The sequence below is a fragment of the Oratosquilla oratoria genome, chromosome 43, assembly GCF_046742065.1.
Source record: "Oratosquilla oratoria isolate Oo_2021 chromosome 43, ASM4674206v1, whole genome shotgun sequence".
Lineage (NCBI taxonomy): Eukaryota > Metazoa > Arthropoda > Malacostraca > Stomatopoda > Squillidae > Oratosquilla > Oratosquilla oratoria.
In genome coordinates, this window is record NC_134819.1 from 3480 (window position 1) to 15000 (window position 11521).

General features: G+C 45.9%; 1 protein-coding gene across 1 annotated transcript in view; it reads right to left on the reverse strand.

Moving 5' to 3' along the window:
* Nucleotides 1-757: 757 nt before the first annotated feature.
* LOC143021924 (uncharacterized) overlaps nt 758-11521 on the reverse strand; it is a gene marked incomplete at its 3' end in the record, with an annotated part of 34913 nt that continues 24149 nt past the window's right edge. Inside the window, 5 exon segments of the mRNA XM_076179788.1 lie at nt 758-893; nt 1002-1093; nt 1434-1556; nt 1867-2013; nt 2605-2776. Coding sequence (XP_076035903.1) covers nt 758-893; nt 1002-1093; nt 1434-1556; nt 1867-2013; nt 2605-2776 — 670 coding nt within the window.

The window sequence follows — 11521 nt, forward strand, 5'->3', positions numbered from 1 at the left end:
CCATACATCAACTAAGGATCACAGCATAGATTGGAAAAAACCAGAAATGATTTATAAATCCAATTGTAGCTTTAGGAGAAACATAGTCGAATCTTTCCGCATTAAACACTTGCCAAATTTCAATACATCAAAAGGGCAATGGTCACCTGATTGTATAACAACTTATGCTGTGAATAGATTATTACCATTCCCGAATCCGCCCCACCTCGGACATGTGACTTGAGCCACCTCCCCTTGTTCCCACTTTGTACCTCTCTCACTATATATATTCTTGTACATCTTACCTTGTACCTATCTGCTGAAGAGGACCACAGTAGTGGTCGAAATATACAGTTCGTCTGTTTCTTTTGCTTTGTTTCTCCGACAGTAGGTAATTTAAAGCATTTTACTAAATGTGCTACTACCTTCTCGTCTTGTGAAATATATATATATATATATATATATATATATATATATATACATATATATAAATATATATATATATGTATGTATGTATATGTATATATGTATACATATATATATATATATATATATATATATGTGTGTGTGTGTGTGTGTGTGTGTGTGTGTGTGTGTGTGTGTGTGTGTGTGTGTGTGTGTGTGTGTGTGTGTGTGTGTGTGTGTGTGTGTGTGTGTGTGTGTGTGTGTATGTATGTATATGTATATATATTGGAAGCTCTGGTCCGTAGGGGTATCGTTAAAGTCCTTAAAGAGTAGGGCTGATACGAGGAAGTTAACACCCCTTATGTACACTCACCTGGAATCCTTTATACTTGATGAGCTCCTTAATTCGGTCTACGATAAAAATAAATCCTTCTTCGTCATAGTAGCCTAAGTCTCCGGTTTTCATCCAGCCTTCTTCGTCAAAAAGGTTCGCCGTTGCCTTGGGGTTCCTAAGAAGAGGATGAAGAAGAAGGGTACATACCAATATTTAGAGATTACATGAACAATCAGGCTTGTCTGTGTGCATGTATGTGTATGTGTTGAGATTTACTCCTCACCTATAATATCCAGGTGTAACCTGAGGACCTTTTAGGCAGATCTCTCCAGATTTGTTAGGTCCTAGCCTTTCTCGAGTGTCTACATCAATTACCTAGAAACATAGAAATGGTTGGTCAGGTCTATACCTACTCCATAGATTCAAGAAAGGAATTATTCTTTCCCTAGATTCAGTTCATCTACGTTTGGTGTTCATTTGCAATTTCAAAGTTTCCTATTAAGGAACATTATAGTTTCCAGAAAGCCGGTGGTAGCCACTATTAAGGCCTAAAAATCCTTGTTTTAGGGCCCTGGATTCGGTCCGGGGACAGAGTGACACCCGACGGTGATGAGGAAAAGCAAGCAAGAATGAGACTCAATTTCACTAACGGAATAAATTAAGATGGCACCAATCACATGGAAAACAAGGTACAAAGGAGATTCGAGTGTCTTACTTTGATTTGAATGTGTCCTATTGGTGTTCCGGCTGAGCCGGGCTTCTCTCTCAAGCAGAGGTTAGTGGGAAGTGTACTCTCCGTCAACCCATACCCTTGAAATAGGAGAACGTCGCTGCCAAGCTGCAAATGAACATTTGTCATTGAAAGAAGTGAAAGAAAAGAAGACACGGGTCTAGTTCCGAGTTTATTCCTGACCGGTTTTGCTTTAAGCTTCTTCAGACTTCGTAGAGCGAAATCGGTCAGGCATGAACTGGGAACCAGACCCGTGCCTTCTTTTTCCACCTTCTTCAACTTGTCCCACTGTCTCAACGTTTGTTATTCAACTGTTATAGTTTTCATTTCAATCATCTAGTTTGGAATATAGTAGTGCAACATTTCTTTTGGTCAGCAGCGCGGAATTTCTCCAGTAAGGAAGGATGAGATTCCTTACCCTTTTCTGGGCTTCGCACTGAACTTCTGGGGAGAGAGGAGCCGCACCGCTCTGGATGAGTCTCAAAGAAGACAAGTCGAAGTCATCTGCCAGAAGAGATTTTGCCAGGAAGAGGACCACTGGGGGTGCCATGGGAATGAAGGTCACCTGCAGCAGAACAGAGGAGGAATCTTTTGAGGATTATCATTTTCTGGACCATAGGCTCAGTTTTTACATAAGAACATAAGAATGGAGGAGCCTGCAAGAGACCATAAAGCCTACAATAGGCAGTTCCATGTGTCTTACCACCTAAAATCCCCATCCATAAAGTTATTAAAAAAAAAAAAAAAAAAAAAAAATGCAGCGCTCCCTGCATAGTTACTAAGTCTATTCCATTCGATAACCACTCTGTTGGTAAACCAGATTTTGCCTATTTCCTTCTTATACCTAAATTTGTCAAATTCAAATCCATTACTACAAGTCCTATCCTGCTGTCTTAATGTGATCGGGCACATTTATCTACATACTATATTTTTATATACATATTTTTGGCTGGCCCCTGAGACATCCGAACAGTAGGATTCCATAGATCACCGACAACTCTGTAGTATCTTTAATACCAGAACACACTCGAGTTTAGTGGCTCTGTTCATTGTCTACTTAGAATACTAATGACCTTGAAGGTAACAATTACGGCACCATCTAAGAAAAGAGAGTAACACTACATGACTGTCAACACATTCTAGAATCTTACTGTACCTTGTAATTTTGAATCGTACTCAGGAAGACCTTTGGATTGAACCCAGGTAGGATAACTGTGGCATAGTCAGTGATGAGAGCAGTAAACATCATCATGAAGCCGTAGTTGTGATACATGGGCAGAAAAAGGAGTGTGACATCACCTTGTCCAAGGGGGTAGGTCTTGCGGGTTCTGTGAAGAAAGATCAAAAGACCTTAAGAAACACACACACACACACACACACACACACACACACACACACACACACACACACACACACACACACACACACACACACACACACACACACACACACACACACACACACACACACACACACACATATATATATATATGTGTGTGTGTGTGTGTGTGTGTGTGTGTGTGTGTGTGTGTGTGTGTGTGTGTGTGTGTGTGTGTGTGTGTGTGTGTGTGTGTGTGTCTGTGTGTGTGTGTGTGTGTGTGTGTGTGTGTGTGTGTGTGTGTGTGTGTGTGTGTGTGTGTGTGTGTGTGTGTGTGTGTACATACATATACAAACGGCTTTTTTCCCCTTACAAGGGAGGTAGCCAAAAAAAAGGCATAAAATCCACTCCCACCCATTCCATCCTACATACTTCACTCCCATTCCCTCCCTCATTCTTATCTTGACTCCTCCTGGATAACGGGTCATCTCTGCATCTCTCCTACTGCCCTGGGTCAGAGGCAATGTAGCAGGACACAACAAAACCACAGGAGGGTCACTTCATTTAATCGGCGACCCCCTCCTTCCGTCCTCTCATACAGAAAAAGAGAAGGCGGGGAGAAATCCTTTCGGGCGGCATCAAAAATATTATTCAAACTTACTCCCTCCCCTCATCCCCCACCCATTCCCTTCCATGCATCTCAACATCATTCATACACAACCATTCTCTACTCACTCCTATCTTCTGTCTTCTCCCTTCCTTCCTCAACAGACATTCCCCTCTTTCCCCCCAATGCCCCTTTTGCCCCATCCATCAACCTCATCCTTGGTTGTCCCTTCATGTTCACTTTTTCCACCTCTGCCTTCCATACCCCTTTTACGTATCTTTCTTCACGCATTTCCACGTGTCCAAATAATTCCAACACTCTTTCATCAACCCTATCTCCCAACTCCCTTTTTCACCCTCGCTCTCCTACTCACCTTCTCATTTCTCACTCTATCCAGCCTAGTGACCCCTACCATACTTCTCAGGCACCTCATCTCAAACACATTCAAGCTCCTCCTCTCTTTCTCTCTTGTGTTCTATGTTTCTGCCCCATACAGTGCTGTAGGCACAACCACTCCTTCGCTCAATCTTTTCTTAGCATCTATTCCCTAATGTCTATTGCTCATTACAGTTTTTAACCCCCCCAAGGCATTTACTTGCTTCTCTCAATCTACATTCTACCTCCACATCCACTTCTCCCTTTCCCGCCACATTCGCACCCAAGTATCTAAAGCTATGCACTTCCTCCAGTCTCTCTCCCTTGATATTCAGTTCCAATTTCCTGCCACTTTTTCCCCTTGTACATTTCATCATCTTACTTTTACCCACATTTATCATCAACTTCCTTCTATCGTACACCTTCCTAAACTCCTTCACTAACTTTCTCAACCTCTCCTCTGATCCTGCCACAATCACAGTGTCGCCAGCAAACAAAAACTGGTTTATCTCCCATTTTTCTCCATTTTCTTTAACCATCTCCAATCCCAAACCTATTACTCTTGGGTTTACCTCTCGCACTACCCCATCCATGTATGAATTGAACAGCCAAGGCGACATAACGTATCCCTTTCAAAGTCCCACCTTTACCTCAAACCACTCACTCTCTCCATTTCTAATTCTAACACAGGCTCTACTACTGTCGTAAAACTCTTGACTGCTCCTAACAGCTTTCCTCATATCCCATGTATCTGCAATGCCCCCACAGTTCCCACCTGTCTACTCCCTCATAAGCCTTTTTCATATCTATAAAGGCCCCTAAAACATCCTGACCTTTTCTTAAAGCTTTCTCACATGTCTGTCTTACTACAAAAATCTGATCCATGCAACCACTACCTATACTAAATCCACACTGTTCTTCACCAATTACTCTCTCTGTTCCTCACCTAATCCTTTCAATCAAAGCCCTCCCATAAGACTTCCCAACTACACTCAATATCTACTACACTCACACTTGTCCTCTTTTTCCTTGTGAAGTGGATCTATACAGGCACTCCTCTTCCGGCACTCTACCCTCTTTTAGACAAACATTAAAAAACCTCACCAGCCAATTCACCATCACAGTACCTCCCTTTTTTAGACACTCCGCATGACACCCGTCCAACCCAGGTGCCTTATCTGCTCTCATCATTTTAGTATATATATATATATATATATATATATATATATATATATATATATATATATATATATATATATATATATATATATATATATATATATATATATATATTAGTGAATTTAGGGAGCAGGTTTTCATCAAGACATTTTCTATTGAATATCACATCATACTCAGCGTTCGTGATCTTTTTCTTAACACTTTCAATTATATATATATATATATATATATATATATATATATATATATATATATATATATAAATATATATGTGTGTGTGTGTGTGTGTGTGTGTGTGTGTGTGTGTGTGTGTGTGTGTGTGTGTGTGTGTGTGTGTGTGTGTGTGTGTGTGTGTGTGTGTGTGTGTGTGTGTGTGTGTGTGTGTGTGTGTGTGTGTGTGTGTGTGTGTGTGTGTGTGTGTGTGTGTGTGTGTGTGTGTGTGTGTGTGTGTGTGTGTGTGTGTGTGTGTGTGTGTGTGTGTGTGGTGTGGGTGTGGGTGGGTGTGTGTGTGTGTGTGGGTGGGTGGGTGGGTGTGTGTGTGTGTGGGTGTGTGTTACGCAAATTACCTCAATGACAGACACTTTAATATACAACCGCCGGTGGTCACGTGATATACTACGTGACGCGATGTTCTTGCCAAATTTACCAGTTATTTCTCTAGTTCCCAAGGCTTCATGGGCCGTAATCTGGAATACCACGAGTAAAGTTAAGCGATCAGGCACTTGTCCGGGTCAGGGAAAGGCAGGAGTGTCATTGTCTTGCATTTATTATGTCCAACGAGAGGATGATACACGTCTTGTTAACACCGTGTGTAGGCTCGCACTGCTCAGCTGTCAGCTGCGTGGTGCTCCTCCCCGCCAAGTCTTCCAAGTACTCAGGCAGGCCCTCTGGGCGGTCCTTCTGTTTCTTCTCCTTCGGTGGCTCCATCTTGCTGTTGGCGGTGGTGATTGTGGTGGTTGCGGTGCGGTGTAAGGTCGTGGTAGCGGAGGTGCGGACCACTCTTCCCTTCCGTGCTTGGCCTTGGCTGGGTGACTTGACGGCCTGGGATCTCTGCCCTCTGGGCTCCTTTACCTCATCTCTCGTGGCGAGCTCTCCATTAGAATTCAAAGGCACTTCATAGCCCTCAATGACATCCTACCCTCCTGGAGATCAACACACGCTCCCACGTGATTAAGGAAATCCAACCCCAATAGGCATTCATCTTCCATTTCCGCCACAAGCACAGGCAGGCGTTCAGTCACCCTGCCTACGGCCAGTTTCATCCACACCGGTCCCTTCACAGGCACACAGTCTCCTGTAACTCCGCACAGTCGCTGACCCTCGCACTTCACACCACGTTCCGGTAGGACTCCCTCTCGTGCGAAGGTCCTCTCTGCCCCCGTATCCACTACCATCTCCACCTGGCGTCCATTTATACTTTCCGCCACCTTGATGGCGTCGAAAGCCGCCACCTGACGACACCTTAGATGGCTTGGAGCGCCCGAGTGCTCTGCTGGGAAGGTGCCCCGGCTCCCAGCTGCTTTAAGTTTCCCGCCGGTGTCGTCACCCCCTTGGGCTGGCGGCACTCAGAGGAATTGTGCCCCCGGATTCCGCAACTCCAGCAGCAGGGCTCGAATACCTGCCGCTTTCCGTTCTCCAGCGACCGTACCCTCCTCTTGCAGTCGTACTTTTTGTGGCCTAACTGACCACAATTGAAGCACGATCCTTTGAAAGGCGTGGGGCTCGCCTTCCCACCAGGTTTGGACGCCTTGCCACTTGTCTGCGCCCGCCGGGCCCTAGCACGGCCCGGGCGACGCTTACACCCCGGCGCGTCGCTGGGAGATGGGGTAGCAGCACGGCTGACTCATGAAAAAGGCTTCAAACTCTGCTGCCCTTGCCAAAGCCTCTCGCACGTTCTTGGGCGCCGCCTGCTTAACGTGGATCTGTATCTGCCGATCATGAAGGGCGTCCACGAAGCTGTCCTTGGCCAACATGTCCATGGTGTCCTCCGTGGCCATGGGGTAAGCGCCCCTCACTAGCGCCTCCACGTCCTGCGCTAGTAAAGGAAGGGCCTCGTCCTTCCCTCGCCTCCTCGTCTTCAGCTGGGCCCGGAACACCTCCGGTTGCCACCTTCTGCCGAAGCGACGCCGGCAGTTGGGCGGGGTATAAGTGCTCCAGCACTGCAAGCGCCTACCCTTTCAGCACACTCACCAGCTGAAAGGCCTCCCCTTCCTGTGACCAATTCTGACGGGCTGCAACCACATCGTACTGTGCCTGGTATGCGTCTCAAGACACTTTCCCGTCATATTCAATCACCTTCCTCTCCTTGTCACACCGCGTGACCCTACCACCTCCACAGGCCCCACGGGGGTGCAGTTCAACTGAACGACACCCCAGGCGTCTCCATATGAGATCGTCCTCCGGGTTCAAGTGGCAACAGGCGCTCCTCGGGCGGCGTTGAGCGAGGGTGAGTAGAGACGACGGTGGCGGCGAGAGGCTGCGAGGAGGTGAAGGTGGTGAGGGTGGTGGTACCCACCGCTTGTAAGGCGGGGAGTGAGGGAGCTCCAGCCACGCGACATTCAGCAAAATTACACCATGTCACGGTATCGAGATTTGCTGTAATTTTCCCAGTCTCCTGTCTCACCAAAACTTCCTCAAATGTCAATACCTTGTCAAGACACGTCTGCATGTGCACACGGCACCTCTCTCCTATTGCTTTCACCTCCTCCTTAACCTCTTCTTTCACTGCCACCACCTCTTCCTTAACCTCCTCTTTCACATGATGGTACGGGTCGTCAGCATACTTGTAAACGCGTGCCTCTAGAGACACCATGTTCTCCCCCATGATCACTCTCATTTCCTCCTTCACTTCCGTCATGACCTGTTGTTGCTGGTCCTTTTGACGGGAAAGCATGTCCATTTGGCGCGAGAACATGTCCGCCACAACCTGTTTTTGGTGGTTCAACATCTCGTCCACTGAGCGTTGTGCCAAGAGCGCCACTGGCTGAGGAGATATGTATTCTGTAGCTTCCCGTTGCGATATCGCGTCATCCTCACGTTCACTCGACGCCATCACACCCGCCTCCCGCCTTCCCTCAATTTCTCTGTCTTTATTATCACCGGTGGCATCCATGATCACTTAAGTCACTTATCACTTCAATATCCCACTCCTGACACCATTTGTTACGTAAATTACCTAAATGACAGTCACTTTAATATACATCCGCCGGTAGTCACGTGATATACTACGTGACGCGTCTTCTAGCCAAGCTTACCAGTTATTTCTCTAGTTCCCAAGGCTTCATGGGTCGTAATCTAGAATACCACGAGTAAAGTAAAGCGACCAAGCACTTGTCCTGGTCAGGGAAAGGCAGGAGTGTCTTTTTCTTGGGACATGACGTCGGCAGGAAAGGTGTGAGCACTGACCCACTCAAGGTCACCGCTGTGGAAGGATGGCCAGTCCCTCAGAATGTCTCGGAGCTGCGCAGTTTTCTGGGCCTGTGCACGTATTACCGGAGGCTTGTGGCAGGGTTCGCCACTATCGCCGCCCCAATGAACCATCTGACGAGGAAGGGAGCATCCTTCGAGTGGGGCGAGGAGTGCCAGCAGGATTTCGTGGCACTGAAGTGAGCGTTGGTGGAAGCGCCAGTGCTTCCCTACCCCCAGTTGGGCTTGCCGTACATTGTGGACACTGACTCGAGCCAAGAGGGTGTGGGAGCCGTGTTGTCACAGCTTCGTGATGGGAAGGAGTATGTCGTGAGCTAGTACAGTGCCAAGTTTAACAAGGCGGAAAGAAAGTACCGCGTCACACGGAAGGAGCTGGCAGCGGTGATGAAAGCACTCGCCCACTTCCATCACTACCTGTATGGCACGCACTTCACCATTCGTACTGATCACGCCGCCCCGAGATGGTTGAAGACAATGAAGGAACCGGAAGGACAGCTGGCCAGGTTGATTGGAAAACTGGAACAGTATAACTATGAGATCGAGCACGACCTGGCCGGGTGCATAACAACGCCGACAGCCTAAGTCGCCGACTCTGCTCAGCTGAGTGTGTGCATTACTCACGGCAGAAGCCTGAGATGGCTGTGAGGAAAGTGACCGTTGCTCACAGCACCACCGAGGCAGACGAGAAGTGGAAGAGGGACCAATGCGAGGACTCTGACCTGTCTGGTGATTGGGTGGTTAGAGTCCAGAAGTGAAAGGCCTCCCAAGGAGACAGTGTCACCCGAGAGTCCCGCTACCAAGTGCCTCGTTGACCAATGGGAGGCACTGAGTCTGTGAGGAGGAATTCTACACCGGTGTTGGACGCACGCACGAACAGGAGAGGTGAGCTGGCTGGTAGTAGTGTCATGCTCTCGGCGACAGGAGCTGCTGAGAGAGATACACGAGGAGAATACCAGTGGCCACCTGGGAGTGAAACGCACTTTCGAAAAGTTGAGGCAGCGAGTCTACTGGTTGGGCTTGCGGCGAAACGTTCAGGAGTTGTGCAAGACTTGCCGTGTGTGCGCCGCCAAGAAAGGCCCCACCCACAATACTCGCGCCTCCCTACAGTTATATCACACCGGGGCGCCGATGGAACGCCTGACTGTGGATATAGCCGGCCCTTTTCCGTGCACAGAGAGGAGAAACAAGTCCCTGTGCGTAGTAGTGGACTACTTCTCGAAGTGGCCGGAAGTCTGTGCACTACCTAACCACGAGGCAGAGACTGTAGCTCATTTCCTCGTGGAGGAAGTGTTCGCGCGCTATGGAGTCCCAGGGAAACTGCACTCAGACCAAAGACGAGAGTTTGAGTCGCGGTTCTTTAATGAATGCTGCAGTCTGCTTGGTATCAATAAGACCCGTACTTCTCCCCTGAGGCCCCAGAGCGACGGTATGGTGGAGAGGTTTAACCCTACGATTGTTCAGCAGCTGGCCAAGTACTGTCACGAGGACCAACGAGATTGGGACCTGTGGGTCCCGTACGCTCTCATGGCCTATCGTTCAGCTGAACATGTTGCCACGGGATTCACACCGGCCAAGTTCAATGTTTGATTTTTAGATCACGCTCTTTCTGCAGTGAAAAAAAAATACAGTGTTCAACCATCCCCCTCTTTTGATACTAAGAACCTTTAGATTTTACCATTCACTAACAATCTGACTCAAGTTCCTCACATCCCAAAAACATGGAATATTAAAGTTGTTTTAAACCATCCATACAATTAATTATTAAAAATTCACCTAGTGTTTCAAGTGGCTGCATATACAAGATCCCTTGCACAGATTGTAAGAGGTATTACCTTGGGCAAACGGTCAAGGAACTCTCAACAAGGATTAAACAGCACAACTACAGTGTAAAAACAGCACAAGATTCTAATTCGCTGTTTGTCCATATGCGAGATTTTGATCATTGTATTGACTGGTCCAATTCTTCATCCATCATGTCATGTGATTTACTTGAAAAAAAAAAACTTTGAAAGTTGTTTGATAAAAAAATCTGAAGATTTTAACTTTAATATTAGCCATAGGATTTCTAAATTAGATTACTTTATCATTGATAAAATTTGTAATCAAAGTACATTTTTCCAAAACTAATTTGTCTTTTTTTGTATTTATTTGTTACATATTCTCTGTGTCTTTTGTACCTTTCCCAGTGTATTTTCAAACCCTTTATATACCATGTGTAAATTTTTTGCATATATGTACAGTATATATAATATATATATAATTAATATATATATATATATATATATATTTATAGATATATATATATATATATATATATTTAATATATTATATATATTATATATTGTCCAGTGTTATTGGGCAGGAGTTTTTCTCTAATGCTTGTTTCATTAAAAGTGATGGCTAGTTGTGCATTAATAATTTTCTTAATGGTATTTTCCATATACCTTATTAAGGATTTGTTTTTCCTTGGGAAGGAAATTTATGACTTGGCTGTATGTAGTCATATTAGACTAGATCGCGATTTCGGGTTCCAAGACCCTTCTTCAGTAGCTATCGGGATAAGAATTAATCCAAAGATTCTTGTAAAGATCTGATGTTTATACTAGAGTTACGTCTATACTTGCTAATCACTGGGGGAGGTCACATAGGTATTACGGGCTGGGAACGAAAATGTCACGTGCGCTAGGGAGCCTCCGGGTTTGTGTTGTGGCGGAGGGAAGAGTGTGGCGTTTTGACTCGTAGTTGGAAGAGTGGCGTTTTGTCTTGTTTTGGATTTTTTGGTGTTTTGTCTATTGTTTTTATTTGTTATCGGTTTGTCTCATGCTTGGAAGTGCTCTGAGGTCTTCTGCTTGTACATTTAGGTTTGGGCTCAACTCTTTATATACAACGGCTTCTAAAATTGGGAGGCGTCTATCGTCAGTACATAAATCCAAAATCTCGGTGTTGTTCTCTAGTGACTCTCTTAACTATTGTGTTATGCTCGTGGGCTTCTCTTAAATGATTTTTAGGGGCTCCAGATGTCCGTTGGTGGTATGAGAGGCGACGGGATAAAACACTCATTGTCGTCATGCCAATATAGGTGGATGGGTAGGGCTTCACAGTTCCCTCGTGTACATGTTGAACCTATAGATGGCATGTGATTTCTGAAGTTCCTTTCTCTCTTGTAGG